This window comes from Python bivittatus, unplaced genomic scaffold, assembly GCF_059951505.1.
Source record: "Python bivittatus isolate LINGU-HERP-01145 unplaced genomic scaffold, Pbiv_v1 ctg000190_np1212, whole genome shotgun sequence".
Taxonomy (NCBI): domain Eukaryota; kingdom Metazoa; phylum Chordata; class Lepidosauria; order Squamata; family Pythonidae; genus Python; species Python bivittatus.
Window position 1 is genome coordinate 20312850 of NW_028277042.1, and position 16722 is coordinate 20329571.

General features: G+C 36.8%; 1 protein-coding gene across 1 annotated transcript in view; it reads right to left on the reverse strand.

Moving 5' to 3' along the window:
- Positions 1-16722, reverse strand: part of ZCCHC14 (zinc finger CCHC-type containing 14) — a 30449-nt gene that overhangs the window by 9034 nt on the left and 4693 nt on the right. Inside the window, exons 2-7 of the mRNA XM_007422121.4 lie at positions 16359-16482; positions 5065-5138; positions 2837-2908; positions 2467-2576; positions 351-445; positions 195-249 (exon numbers count right to left, since the gene is read on the reverse strand). Coding sequence (XP_007422183.3) covers positions 195-249; positions 351-445; positions 2467-2576; positions 2837-2908; positions 5065-5138; positions 16359-16482 — 530 coding nt within the window. The remainder of the gene's footprint in view (positions 1-194; positions 250-350; positions 446-2466; positions 2577-2836; positions 2909-5064; positions 5139-16358; positions 16483-16722) is intronic.

The following is a 16722-nucleotide window of genomic DNA, read 5'->3' on the forward strand; positions in this document are numbered from 1 at the left end:
GGTCAGGGAGTCTTGCTCAAAACAGCAGAACGATGCAACATTAGCAATAGGAAGAACTTGTACGAATAAAAAATGTGTAATTCATGAAAATGAGAAGGCAGTCTGGGAATTCAATTTCAAAGGGATAGTCAAAGCACATGAACCTGAACTACATAGTTTTTCTATATTATACACAGTCACTAAATTCATCTCACCTTCCGGAAGCACCCAGTGTAGTACCCACTTTATAAAGGGAAGAATTGCCAGAACCTAAAAACAAGGACATCACATATTTAGACAGTCATTACCTGGCTAAGTTTTTTTTTTTTAAATTGGGAGAGGTGGAGGAGGCAGTTGCTCTTTAAACTCACTTGAACTCTGAAACTGTGGGGAGTGACATGAAGTGCTGAAAAATTTCTTGACGTGGTCATTTTTCCAGACATGGGAAGGTAATGATGCCAAATACCTGCAAAATTATTGTGAAATATAGTATTTTCTTAACTTCAGGCACAAAGCTAAGGCTGCAGGTTTTAATTAAAGATTGTCAAAAATGAAGTCACACTACACACAACTCATTAGGAAATTACAAGTATATGAACAGAAGTTGCCTCCCTTACAACACGCTTGCCACAAGAAGTCCTGAGTCCCCAGAACAGAAGCATGCAATGAACAAGATTATGGTAGCCCTGATTATGGAAATCGTACTACAGACAGAAAAATATTCACTAATTTCTGTATTATGAAATGAGTCACGTTACCACATAATGAACAGCACAAAAAGCCAAGCAACATCAACCTGTTTAGAAATTAGATGATTCTCAAACTGACTGTTAATTAGATTCTTTAAATATATGTGTTCACCATACCATATTAAATATCTGACATAAAGGCCAACTTTTGAAGATTCATTCAAGCAGGAATAAAATTACAAATAGCTACAATTTCAATACTGAAAGTCCAACATTTTCTAGTATTTCTTGCTCTTAAAAACAATAGCAATAATAGGTCTGATTTCTATTCTACACATTCTTTTGGCTTGTCAAGTGTTTTGCTTTCTTTTACTAAAAAAAGATGATGCTGTTCTAGAAACATGAATCAAACTGTGAAAGGCAGTATTTTTTAATAAGCAAGCTTCAGTAAACTAAATTGTTGCTTTTGATCCAAAGGTCCTATAATAGATATTTTATTTCATAATGATTAAGGGGTCATGAAAATCATTGAAATATGCCAGTATTACAGTTCCAAATTACCAAACTTAAAATGAATTCAGTCTCAAAGAAAAATCTGGAAACGGATTCATGAAACAGCCATGATCCTTCCTATGTGTGAGTTAAATCTGCCAAAGACAATCTAGAATTGGTCAAGACTAGAACCTTCTTGCCCACTATATCTCCTTGCGAGCAAATCGCACTGACTCAAGTGATTTAATCATATTGCTTCTACCAACCAAATAGAAGTTTAATAGTTTCAACTTATTCTGGCTTTCCACTTATCTCCTTTTATTAATTTTTCAAGCAGATTTGGCTTATCAGTTCTTCAGATGCAGTTGGCCCTTAGGATTTATTTTACCTGCCAAAGTTATTCATTTTTCTCATTACTCTAACCACACAATGCCTCTTTTTAAGTTCTCTGCAATGGCTCCCTGTCCATTCCCAAATCTAGTTCAAGCTTCTCACTCTCAGCTACAAAATCAGAGTCCTATTTAGACTGGAGCAACACATAAATTGCAGTAGACTGATTAAATAAATAAAATCCTCCACAGTGATCGGTCCTGTGATCCTCACTTGTCTGGCTATTATCAACCTCAATCATCTCAAAGTCTCTTGTTTCCTAAAATAACTCACTTTTTCTCCCTTTTTGCTCTTCCTGTCTGAAATTATCTCTACAAGCGGTTCTTACTTTTATGCTTTCTTCAAAACTCAGTTTATCTGGGAAACTTCTCAGATAATCCTGGAGTGCATTTATCTTTGTAATTTAGCCAAAGTACTGCACTTAAAACAATGGTAGGCCTCTTAAAGGGAAGGCCTATTAAACCTGACCCTGCACGCTGCTAATTAGAAAGATGGATCTGCCAAGCAAATGTTCAAATATGTGCCTGACATTCTGCAGTTCCTAAGAACCAAAAGAGCACCCCGACCCCCGACCCCCCAGCGGGACTGCAGGCACTCCTATCGAGAAGAATTGTGTGGGGACTTTCTGGCATGGAATAACAGAACTGGGCACTGCTAGTGAAAGCAAGGTATAAGATCCAGAAGGTAGATGCGCTATCTGAGAATTCAAAGCAGGCTTTCATAATTTGGGCTAAGAAACTATACTAAGTAAGTGCAACCATGGCAAGTGATAAACTAATCATAATTAACTCTGTAATTATTAATAAGAGCTATTATATTATTAAATAATTAAATCTGGAACTGAAAATCACACCCCCACATGCAGATAAATTTCAGAAACAACCAAATTCTTTGACAGAACAATTTCATAGTATACCTAAGGTCTGATTCCAGGTCCATGTGGCTTCTTTCCAAGTAAAATGAATCTGGACCAGCTAGGAAAGGAATGAATTTCTCCAAATTTTCTTCTGGACACAACTGACCTAACTAAGAAAGAAAACATTGTTTTTGATTATTCATATTGTACTTTTTTGTTGTTACCCTGGGAGCCGCCCAGAATTGTCTAGTTGGGCGGCACCTAAATTGAATAAATTAAATATATTCAATATGAAACTGAAATATAGCACTCAAAAAATAATCTTATTAATTCCATTTTTTAAAAAGCTGTGCAAGTTACACTGTACAGTATAATGTATACCTATTTAAAAATGTATTTTAAAAACACCGATTGTACAAAATCATTTTACCTTTGAAATGAAATCAGTCACTTCAGCAGAAGACTTTGTTACCACTGTCACTGAAGAATCAGACCATAAGACCTGAAGAAATGAAGAACCCTTCTGGTTACCTTCATCAAGCAACTTTAGAACGGACTCCCAATGTTCTCAGAATGAATGGGGCTGGGCCATTGTTACAGTGGGGCAATTTTGCCTACGTTTTCAAAGGTTACTGGCCAATGTTTTCCCCAAAGCGGACTCGTGAACTATACCACTGGAACTGTGCTTTATCCCACTATTCCATGAAGCAAAATCTGGTTTTAGTTTATTAATCTGTAATTGCTTTTCTGTACAAAATGCATTCAAAGTCGAATGTTCATTTTAAAAACATTTCAATGGCCATGGCTTCCCTCATATGCCAAATGAAAATTAGCAAACCATAGCGGCGTATTCTACAGCCAACTCCTAATTATAATATCCTTGTTTACTCAATCAGTTTTTATACTACTGTAATCAGAAGACTGCTGGCAACCTACTGTACTTTTGTTGCTATCTTGTATATTCTCCCGCCTGATCCAAGAGCGGGACCACAAGACGATTCTTCTTTAAATAAACAAAATGTGCTCCGGAGGAACATTTGATCTGATATGGATAAGATGGGCAATATATTGCAATCATCACACCCACACCTGCAGGGCATGCCCTTTTCAAAGCTCAGGCATGGATATCTGGTATCCTCCTGACACAAGCTCCTGACCTACGGATTTGGGAGACAGGATGTCCTAACCCCAAAGATCTGCATCCTTTTTTTCCTGCAAGTTCAACAAGCTCTCTGTCAGCATCTCTGGAAAGTCCGTAGGCTGATACATGATTAGCTGAATTACATGTACTCAGAATACAAAACCCAGGCTGATGCAGTGTGGGTTTTGCACGTATTCTAGGTGCTTTGGGGAATGATGAGGAAACGCTGCCATTATCCTTTTTAAAAAACGAGCAGGGATGAGCAGGATCTTTCCACACGATATTAACAACCAAACACATGCATTTTTCCAGCCCTGAGGATACTGCCAGAAGAGCTGGTGGGAGGAAAGAGTTTCAAAATACATTACGTAATTGAGGAATTTCCTTTTTCCAGCACTTGCTTAACTTAAACTAAGAAACAGAAACGGGCAGGCAGTTTCTATTCTTCCTTGGGCTTCGCTGACTTCTTTAGCTTCCCCTCGCTCTCTAACACACAGATAAAGGATGTAAGGGAAAGAACAGCGTTCCTGGAGGGATTCACTACACAGTTTCATTTACATGACATTTTGCTTGCTTTTCCACATTAAAAAGTGCCGTCAAGATCTGATCAGAACTCCACGTTAGGACAGCATCTAAAGTTAGGATATCCTGAAACGCTGGCATGTTTGTTGGCCCCCATTCTGCTGTTAGCTTGCATAATCCTCATGTTATTTATGGGGTATTCTGAAGTAAGGAAGTTGTGCATAAAACTCTTTCTCCTACAAGTCAGCCATATGACTACTTAGAGCCAGCTCCAAATGGCAAACTGAAGAAGGACGGGAGAAGCTTCTTCGTGGAAATCTGCTTCTGCAGATTTAGTTAAAGCTCAGAGAGTACACCTTCCTTATTTTAAGCTCTCGCACTAGAGAGGCTAGTTGTTACATGTCATGCCCTCAGGCTAGAGGTCCAGGGGAGGGAATTTATAGCATAAATATATCAAAACAAAATCACAGGAATTACAGTATTTTCCCTATCCTGTGAATGGAGCTAAATTGTGATACTGTACTATTGCCATCATTTTAGATATTTGGTACTTCCAAATCTTCTCATTTTTCCTCTCACCTCAAGGCAAGAGATATACTCCTAACAACTTAACAAACTATTATTATTTCACACAAGGGCACAGTATAAGGCCCGCACATTAACTTTTCCCTTGTATATACACAATCAGAACTGTTCTTGGGCAAATGCTCGTTATTCTTTCAATGCATCTTGAATATAAATGGATAGTTATAACCTCCTTTCATTAAAAAGATATAAGGAGAGTATTCCCTACAACATGAAGTGGTAAATGTCCAAGACATATAATTTTGGAATCAGAGGTAATGTAAAACTGAATGTATCTTTTGTGTTTTGGGGGAAAACTACTATTTTTAAAAAAGCAACATTCCTAAAGGTCTTAAAAATAGCATTCTGAGTGCTCCACATCTGGTTCCCTTCATGTCACTTATATTTCCTTATAAATCTTTGAAACTCACCTCAAAAGAATATTCAACAATCCTATCATTCTTCTTGTGTGATAATCCCTTTAATTCCACTTTTTCAACGCTCACTGTTAAAAAAGAAATATAAGTTACACATTGAAGAGCCCCAAAGCTATTCTCTTTCTCTGCAACATCAACAATTGCAATTTATATCCCACATCTGGTTGGCAAATTCCATCCAGGAAGCCTGGATGCTTTTTGCTGATGCCACGTAGGAATGAAATACAAGCAACCAAATGTCATGGAACCAAGTTCACCAAGTGTTAAATATGGGCAACATTTCAGAATAACAAAATGTATTTTTCTTGTGATTGATAGAACAATCCCCATGGATTTTCAATTATCTTGACAGCATGAATACCCTAAATACAAGTATTTTTACTTCTGGGCAAACTGCGGATGTGTCCTTGTTCCTGTTCAGAGAGGCTGAAGGAGGAAAAGATACATGTTTGTGAAGGAGTTAGGAAACTGGACATTATCTAAATATCTGTTCTAAAAATGCTACAATTCTATTTCTCTGCCAAAAAAGGAAAGAACTGCAAATCCAGATTCTTAAATATGTTTACTGTATTTGCATACCTGTCTGTTTTTAAGAAAAGTTAAGAAAGCACCTGAGAAGCAATTCTGTGAGAAAGCATAAGAAGAGCCTCAGGTCTTAGCTCTCTTCATTATGGACAAAGGCAGTCCACCCACTTCTGTCTCCCCATCTGATAAATCAGAAGACATGACTCCAGGCCATTTTCAGATGCTTTGGCAAAAGTGTCTCCTCCCCACAGCCACAGATTCCTCCCATGAGAAACAGAATACAAGGTTCTTGCTTATACTTGGTTTTTTTCCTGACCATTCTTGTCTTCTCCAGGCTTCAGGAAGGCCTCAGAAGTGTTGGTGACCACTGACCCTTCATGGGTACTTTAGCCTATATAAGGCAGCTGATTCTGCCTTCCAAATGACTGGGCAGACACTTTCTGAACCACCAGCCAGAGGAAGGAGTACTAGGTATGTTCGCCACCTTGAGTTATTTATAAAAAAATAAGAAAGGCAGGATAAAAAAAAATCTCCTGTTTTACCCAAGTGGGACAAGAAGATCATCATTGCAATCATGTTTTTGAAATTGTTCTCATGTTTTGAATGGAATGAAATGTACTGGGATGAGGAAGAGGAGGTGAAGAAGAAAACAACCACATTTTTGTGATCCCTTAGTTACTTTAGTCTCTCAATTAAAGCTTTTACCGATTCTTAAAGACAAGAGTATACATATATTTGAATGACTAGTGCTCATTTTCCTGAATCATAGTTCCTTTTCTGTTCTTATACAAAACCAAGTTTTGAAGGGCAAGTCCTAGCTTAAAAAACCATGATGGCTCATTATACCATACAAAATATCAAACAATGCATTTGTTAATTGAATTAACAGCCCTCTTTTTCTGCTGCTTTATGTAAGAAGACCCAACCATCTGCTCCAAATGTTAACTTAAAAGTTGCTTATCAAACTTGTGATAAACTTTCATTTTTAAAAACTTTATGAACATAAGAAAAGCCAAGGCATTTGCAAGAACTCATATCCTGTGCAATCTGCTATAATGAAGCCTGGCTAAAGATGAAGGTTTGGAGCTTGGAAGAGATTTTATATTATCTTCTATTGGAGAGATTTTATGTTTAGACTAGACTAGACTAGATTAATAGAAGCATGGGAGGATTTAAATCTAACAAATAATAAGAACTTCAACCTCTAATGTAACCAGTCTTTACTCATGAGTGGTTTTGCCCTTTGCTTTACAAACAATTGAAGTACATTTAAATTATCATTAGAGTAAAAATATTTTAGCTGGGCAATACACGCATGCCAAAATCAATGTTTTAAAGGTTTTTAACATACATAAAATGCTCATCTTTGAAACAAGAGTTAATTGATGATCTCCTACAATAAGAATTCTTAAAGTTTGCTGGATAACATACCAGCAGCTAAAAAGATTGTGGTTAAAAATATCCATGTGTGTATACTGAATATTAATCTCTCTTGGAAAAGCTAACGTTGTTTAAAAGCACTTTTCCTAACTAACATTCCCTTAATGTTTTTCCCACTCCTCCCAAAACACATTTTCTCCCTACATGGTAAATTAACAGTTTTAAAAATGTTAAAGCTGAAGTTCCTATTTATTGTATCTGTCTGCAGAAAGTTGTATGAACTGAATCCAGTTGAAGTATCAACTGTAATAATGCTTACATTTGTCTCATAATTAAATGTTTTTAAAGTTATTTTTCATCTTTTAATTCATAGGAGGTAGTTTTCACCTAAAACTTTATCAGAAATTGAACTAATAGGAAGTAAGTCACGCTAGTCATATATTTATCAGACTGATCATGCCACTGTGGCCAACACCTCCAGGGCTAAGCAAGTGCTGTAAATCAATTGTTATTTAGACAACTACATCACAGGCACGCTAATACCAAGAAAGAATTGAAGTTAACACAGAAGAATTGTTTGATTGATTGATTGACTGACTGATACTTTAAAATAACTGCTTAACTGGGGAAAAGAGAATTATACCCATACTATTAACCTTGCACTAGCCAGCCCTGAAATAGTCACATGGTTTTATTAGCACTCAAGCATAAGAGCACAGAAAAACAGCTTCTTAAAAGTGTCAACATGAAAATGGGGGCAATTTTGAGTGTTCGATAGCTCAGAATTGTTACTAGCCAAGTTAAACTAGTGAACAGGCAAAGAGATAGCGCTTGTAGACTTCTCATAAACTAGATTATTTAAATAGCAATCTAGTACATATCAACATTTATAGACTGAATTACTGACATGCAAAATAGATTTTAATAGGAAAAAATAGAATAGTACTCTCAATGCCAGATTAATGTCATTACAGTCCAATGGTCCAGCTGAAATAAATAACTTGAACAAATCAATCTGCAGTGCATGGGCTGTCAAAAGACATTCCTCAAAAGTTTGTGATTCAAGGATATTTCCTTTTCAAAAGAAAGCAAGTTCAAAATACTGCTTTCCAAAAATACTGTATCTACAGAATTCTCTGCCTAGTGTTCTAGTAACAGTGAATATCTTCCGGTTTGTTTTTGTTTTTTTTAAGATCATCAACAATTTTCCCCCACTATAATGCAAACAATGTGAGAGGAGAACTGATCTCGGTTTATTGCAGGCAGGGGGAATCTCTTATTGGCCAGGTCTGCTATTACTGACTGTTGGGATGGTGAGGACCACCGGGAGGAAGGCAGAGCGGCCATGTCGATAGAGCCATGTCTCATCGGCAAAGCCAGGGTTTCCTGCCTTCTTCTGGGTTTTGAATATGGCTAGGATTTTGGAAGGTTTTGAATATTTAACCTTGTTTTATGCTGACACTACAGTTTTTGTATTGTTCCCACCATAAAATGTGAGAAACAGAAATTTAGCAGCACAGTAAAATGGAGCTCCAAGGGAAATTTTTTGTCTGCCTCTCGTCTACCAGAACTGCTTGTAGCAACAGCAAATCTTCACTATTGCGTCTCTTCCTTCTTTCACTCTGGTCCTAGACCAGGAAACTGCTACATGTGAGATAACTGCCAGAGAGACGTACACAAGGATGGCAATGCTAACAACATATCAAGTTACCACCGTTCTCCTATAAAAGAAACCACAGATATGAAACACGCATATCAACATTAAAAACCCACTAAACCACACTCATGCGGACAACATATGGAGCATTCAGTTCCAATTTATAGCACTAATATACTTAATTTCCTGTCTGATTCTGCAACTTCATTCTTTTTATTTTCAGACAGTGAATAACTTTTTCATGTATTTCCAAAAGCAGGTTCAAGATTAAAAGATCTTGGGCTTCTTTTATTATACTTGGTTTCCTTTCAATATTAAAAAAGTTAAAATCAAAACAAAGTATGAATTCAGTGACTAGACAAGTAGTGAAGTCAGCAACTTAAGATAACCACAAAACTCATTAAGTATCCCAGAACTGTTAGTATACTGGGAATTATGAGAAAAAAATATAACTGCTATTTTAAAAAGATGAGTAATCTCTGGGACAGGAAACTAAAACTCAGATCAACATTATTTTTGCACAAATAGCTGACTTCAACTTATTATTCTCTTGTGCTAGCAGTTAAAATATGACATTTCTAACTGCTGGAGCTATGTACTATACAGACACATCAAAAATCACAAACATTATTTTTCAACGAAAAATTATTTTATCTGCCTAGAACTAAGCACATGCCAACACGAAGCATAACACATGACTTTCAGCCTTAAAGAAAAAAAAATGAAAAAGTGGTTATGTACACATTGCAAACTAGGTCTGCAATGTGTTAGGATGTTGTTCTCAGGTTCACAACCTCTGCGTGAACTACACAAACAATAGGTACTGTTCTGTGTCTTTTTAAAATAAATAAATAACTCAAGTGACATTCTAAGGATGGATTGCTCACTGCTATACTTGAATTTCTGTAATAATTGCTCAACCTGCTTGATATAATTTATCAAGTTAATTTGAGATACCTACAATATCTTCAGCACATTAGAATTCCATTCTATGGGGTCATACTTAGGAACATGTCAAAGGGTTAGGGACAGGCAACCCTTTACTGCACTCAAACTGAACACTGGTTTCATATACATATACATATGCATTAGAAAGGCCCCGGATGATATAAATACTGAAGTCTACAGAAACAAACACACACACACATAGAGGAAGAAAGAGAAGCGCTTCCCACAAAGTTGGCAACAATTGTAATAGCCGCAGGAGCAAATGACTCGGCTACCTTCTGCAGATTAGTTGCAGCAACTCTAAACGCTGAGTCACCCCATGCTGAATGCTGGATCCCAGTAACCTCCTGTGAAACGCATTCTGTGAATTTTGCAGAGATGAATATTTTTATCCCTTTCTGAGGAGTGTGGGAGTGGGCAGCCTGCCCGTAGGGCCACCTGTTTCGGTTTCAGAAGCAACGAAACTCCTCAGTCAGCTGAAGCAGAGGAAGGCCCAGGAAGCAACGCGGTCTCCTGAGCTGACCAAGGCATCTCCATCCAGGGCTGCAGCACTCCCCTCGCCCTTTGTTTACACTGACAAGCCAGCTCCGCTGCCATGGCTTTGGCCCTTGTGGTTCCTGCTTTCAAGGAAGCTAGAAAGACCCACCAACAAACTATTGGGCCGGAAGCCGCCTAATTGGCAAAATCTGTACCAAACACTTGCGCTGTTAAGTTTGTCTCAACCTCAGCATCTTTAAGAGGTCTGGACTTCAACTCCCAGAATTCCCCAGTCAGGTTCAACTCCCAGAACCTCCCAGTCAATTAGACTATTGGTTTAGACAATTGCCTACTAAAAGGATCTCTGCTATCAACCAAGTAGGCTTGCTACTATTTGCAGTAACTACAGCCTTCAACAGGGAATTCAGTACCTGGTTACTCTCATTCACAGTCTTTAGATAACTGAGATATGATCCAGCATAACAGGCATCAGAAGTTATTCCAACCAACAGGGGCATAAAGCAAGGCTATATCCTTGCTCTTCTCCTATTTAGTTTATATAAATTATAGTGGATTATATAAGCAAAGAGGAACATTACCCCCTAAATTAGCATACAGGTAGTTCTCAACTTACAACCACAATTGGGACTGGAACTTGTTGCTAAGCGATGCAGTCATTAAGTGAGTCATGCAGTCGTTAAGTGAATCTGGCTTCCCCCATTGACTTTCCTTGTCGGAAGCCCCCTGGGAAGGTCGCAAATGGCTAACAGGTGACCCTGGGACGCTGCAACTGTTGTAAACACATGCCGATTGCCAACGCCCAAATTTTGATCATGTGACCATAGGGACGCTGTGATGGTTGTAAGTGCGAGGACCAGTCGAAGACACTTTTTTCAATGCTGTTGTAACTTCAAATGGTTGTTAAATGAATGGTCATAAGTTGAGGACCAGCTATATAGCAATTTTCCTGTTTGCTGATGATGCAGTGATTCTACTGCACACTCCAACACGGTTAAGAAAAGTGTTGACAGCAATCGCAATTTTGTAAATTCCATTTGTTAGTGACTGACTCTGCAAACATTATAGTCTTGAATTTTGTAAACCAATGACCAAATAAATAAATAAATCCTCCCAGAATACTGAAGGGCATAGGATACTTTAAATGCTTACGGGTAATTTTTCAGGCTGGAAGAAGCTACAAACTCTGTATCGCTTACTTGTCCCATAATGTCCCCGAGCTCATCTGCTTTCATATCCTTTTTCCATACTAGAGATGCTGGATCGATCCCAGCTGCAATAAAACTATCTGAAGCCAAGGTACTAGTTCCATTCCTCTAGGGATCCAATTAAATGCAGGTATTAATTCTGCTACTGTTGAAGCCATTCTAAGGAAATTGTTTCAGAAGGCCCAGTGTGTCTCAAACATGGCACTCCACAATACAGCACGTCTGGCTTAAACAGGCTGGTTTATCACCTTTAGCTCCTGGCTAAAAATACATTTCTACTTACATGGTTGGGCCCTCCAATTTCATCCTCCTGAATTAGTAGCTAAATTGTTGCAGTGGGAGCTCCCCCCACAACCACTGCTGTCTTTGAACTACAGTATGAATGAGCCAGAGTAGAACTTAGTTTAAAGGTCTTGGATGTGGACCTCAAAATGAACATGACAAAATCTCTACCTTTACAGCATTAGGAAGTTTAAAAAATGCTTTGGCACATCAACTTATGATCTCTATATATTGCAGAACCTTTACAGTACTGGGTTTTGATATATTATGTAAATCTGTCCTAGAAGGCAGACCCCTTATGATCTCTTGTGGAGCTGGAGTAGTAGATTCTTTGGTCCATGTCCCTCTATATTGCTTTCTTTTTATATACACTACTGAATGTACCTAAGATAAACAAATGTAATGCCCCCTATGCAAACTTCCCATTTGGACTGATGAATTCTATGTTTCACACCTTTTATTTGATCATAATTCAAGAATAACTACAAAAATAGATAAGTTCACAACCAGAGCTGGCAGAATAACACCAGCAGTTAACAGCAACTTTCTTATAATCTAGGGTAGGTTAAGAATGGCCTATTTAACATCTTTGTCATCTGTCATTATCTCTTATTTCACTCAGGCACTAAACGTCTGTTGTTTGAACAGTGCTCATGGTTCTAATGCATGATAACTCTTAACATTACTGTATTGTTACTTTGGTCTATGACAGTCAATGAAGATGGACTGGCAAGTCTTAGAGAAGATACCACATCCAGGAGATTGGATGACAGTCTGGTACAACAATATTATGCAGAATAGGGTCAGTGCCTGAAGCGGTAATCTTTTTAAAATTCAGAAACAAATTGTGTTAGTATCACAAAATTAAAACCGTGAAAAGAAGATAGGGTTTTCATGCATTTCAAATGAACATGGCTTTTTAAAAAAGAATTTCAACCCCTAAATCACTTCTGCTTACTATTTAGCCTACTGTTCAAAACTGCTTTTTTTCCCATTAATATTCCTCTTTTAGCCAATTTTAAACTATATACATTAATTCCGATCTTAACAACAACAACCCCACAAAAAACGACTAATTATACGCATTCAGAGACTGGGGCAGAATTTATACTCAAAAGAGCTTCAGTAACTAGAAGCAGAACTAAACAACAAATATTTCTTAGGGGTTAAGTACAACGAAGTCCACGTCTCCGTTTGTGGGCAAGCAATGGCCTGAAATAATGAATTACCATCTCTTTCAGTCTAAAAGCATTACTGCTTCAATCTCAAAGTAATTCACATCTCCCATCAAGCAGTGGTTCTTTACTTCTAGAAATCTAATGGATGCTACACTGTCCTGGTAGCAGCCTTCCCTCCTTAAAAAACAACCATGGATATTAAGCAAAATGAACATCAGCAGTTTGGTCTCATAATATCCTCCCACAGATTATACCTATTTTATGGAACTCACCTACCCTTATCAAAATACAATATAACTATTCCTAATAAATGGCTTTCCAGAAGAAATCTTTAATCAGTAGCCTTATCCAATCACAATCTGAAAATTACATATAAACGTAAATAGTTCAACAGTCATAGAGGGATTCTTGCAATCTTTGTGATCATACCCCTCTCTTTCAGCAGGGTATCAAAATAATGTAATTTCATCAGTACTGTCCCTTCACCTTATTGTTAAAAATAGCATAAGCATGATACACTGATGAAATGGATATGCTCAATGCAGTGAGGTAATGCAATAAATCAATGGTCTTTCCTAAGAAGTGTAACACAAGCAGTTGCAGAGGAAAAACAGCTCTGTATTTTCTGCTTGGTCTTTTCTTCCATTTCTTTTTTTCTTTTTTAGAAAAAAACAAAATGCTGTTTTAGGATATAGCTGCAAAATCAAAAATGGTTTCCAGTTGGGGAAGTAGTTGATTACAGCTGTTGCTCAATTCCAATTCAGCTAAACAAGCCACTTTACTGCCTTCTTCATCTAATGACACATGGTGGTAAATTTCACTGCAAAAGACATGCCCTTAGGAGAAGAGCTGCAAGAATATGTTGTTACCTTAGTCCAAAAGATATTAACAGTCAACGTTATATTCAGCTACAGTGATAATAATGAATACTGATCTTATTAAAAACAGAATTACTCAGCAAACAACACCCATGTTCACATTTTAAAAGTGCAGTCATAGTAACCCAATGCTCAAGTTTAACATTCAGTTTTATTGTAAGCCTACTATCTCATTTACTTGAAATTAATTCAGCTGATCTCAATGGAAGCACTCCAGACATCTGCTGTGTGTAAGCAGCATAATGCACACATATCCACAGGTTGACATCAAAGTAACAGCAGCCAATAAGTTTGCTTACAGATACTAATTCTGCATCATTTTGAATCATATGGGTGAAAGGCATTGTAAAATGTTTGAAATATTATTAGTTTTTGTTCTCTTTTCTGAGGAGTAAACAAATTTATTTATTTTTAACACATTTCCAGATTTCCTGGATGATTCCTTATGAATTTTAAAATCTGCATATTATAGGTACTAGTCAATTCAAAGTCTTCTCAACACAACTTGTTCTAATAATCCTTCACAATTTGGCACTGTACAATTAGCTACTGTAATGAATTAAATGAGTTTTTAATTTTGGAAAAGCTGCAGCAACTACAAGAACATTTATTAATATTGCAGGGCTATGATTATGGTTTATTCAATGAGCTGCAATGAAATCAACCACAGCTTGGCATGACACCTGAATCCAGTCTTGGGATCTATAAACCAATGAGTGGTTTCTCACACTATACTGCATTTTGTTGTAAGTGCACACTAAATAAAACTACTTTTGATCTCCTCTAAGTTTAAATGCATGTATCTTCACTGGATTATGGGCATCATCTCCAAATCATCTCAAAACTTCCAAAGCAGAAACAAATGTCTTTTTCCCTCCATAAGTAAGCAGTTCCAATCTGTACAGTTTTTGTAATTACTGTGTATATATTATTTTATTTAATCCAAGATGTTTTGCTTTCAAAATTTTAGAACAAATCATAATGGGGAAACAGATGTATAAATAAGCAAACACAGTAAACATGTCCCAGCAACAGAACTGCTATTTTGTAAATTACCGCCAGTATCAGTTGCTCACATTCTTCCATCTATTTAAAATGTAATAAACCAATGCAGGAAAGTAGCTTATTACTTTGATCAAAAGATACAAGCCTCATCAATGAGTCTTTTTCTCTACACAGTGTTAACACTGGGGAAAGATTTTAATGGGCAGAAAACCACATGTGCTACCTTAAACAAAATTCCAGGTTTCTTTATCGCTGTGATTTTGGAAGCACTACAGTTTCTCCATGAGAACATACTCTTCTTAGATACACCTTGGAAAAGTCATTGGAGCTTTACACAATAAGATAGTCATAAGGATACTTCCATATGGATTTGCCATTTCACTAAACTATTGTAAGAGTTTATGGAGTGCAGAGTTCATTTCAACATCTGGTTTAATGTATTTTATCCCACACTATGCTTTTGGAAAATATGCTGTGGTCAAGACATCTGGTAAAGTTCTAAAGAGGCATGCTGCACAGAGAATGAAATATGACTTGCTATCCTGGTTGTTTGTACAAGAGCTAAGGATAAATAATTGTGATCTTTTCATTTAGGGGCATTGTTTTCAGGGAAACTGAAAACAATCAGAGCTGAATGTCCATAGTTTATCAAATACTGAACTAGATTTTATGTATCATCTTAGGAGCAAGATCCAAGGAAGCTATTTATAACACTGAAGATTCTTTAGATTATTGTCAGAGCAAGATTCTAGTTGTGTTTTGCACATGATTAACAGGTCTGGATAGTTTTCAATATTTTTGGATGTTACTTCAATATTCCAGATAAATGTCAGAATTTGAACATCAGCCCACACTAAACTCCCCAGTCATCAATAATAAACTGTCAGAATGATTTTTTGTTTGTTTCAAAATGTGATTTAGGAAGCATTGTATCAATATATCTCACTAGCAAAAAAAACAGTATACTGTATTATCTGTTTCTACAGTAAAACCAGGCAAGGCTTTCTGTTGCAAGTGATTGCTCCAGCTAATATATGAATCCCTTTATTTGAATTAGATTGTATACATGGAACATTCTTATCTGGAGGTTCCAAAATATTCTAAGATATTGTTTCAAAAGCCTTTGTAGACTACCATGCCAGACTGAATTCTAACACTCTCAATGCCTTTTTAAGTCCAAGCAATAAAGCTTGCTTAATGAAATGTCAGATCTCAGCACAACAGGACAGACCAATCCTGAATAGATGAACCAACATAACAACAAAAGAACTACAGCAGTGGAAAGAAACACTCTTTTAAGCACTGGAAAGTCAACACAACAGGGCTCTGCATTGCACACGTGAGTTAGAGTGGCAAGTCTAGCAGTTGCCATTCAAGTATTTTCTTGTGGTGTGGTATAACTATAGCAGGTCATACAGCTTGTCAGTAATACTACTTACAGAAAACATATTATATATGATTATATAACGTGTATCTTCTGAAGGCAAAAGGGGAAATGAGTGAAACTCACATGTAATAAATTACTCCAATCCATTAAACAGAACCTTCAAATTCAAAGGCTATCATAACTGATAATGAACTTTCTTTTAGTCCTACAGTAACCCATAATTATTTTTAAATATTAAAAACAGGATCTTCCTTCATCAATTCATAAGCAATTTTTAAGCTATCAGCTTTAAGCTGTCCTATTTTTCTCACAAATAGGAATATTCGGCAAAACTCCGAGACGTACCTTTGGAGTGTTTCCCTGAAGGCCTCTTAGGTAATGACTCCTCAATGGAATGTGCTGATGTATGTAGTGCATTTTCTAAACTGTTACCGACACTGTTTATGGGGGTCTCAGATCTTGGCGCGACCTAGGTAAGAGAAAAATTACAAGAAACAAACCAGTCAATTTGGCTTACGCAAGCTAAAAATATTCTTAAAGTCCAGTTATTTTTAAAACAGCATGCATATTTTCAACCTGCTATCTTTTGGAAACCATCTTTAGGCCCCAAATCTTATTACAGAATGTTAATGCTCATATTTATTTTATGTCTATGTTAATTTGCTTTCTATTAAAAATAATCCCAAAGCATAACAATCTGCTGTGTATT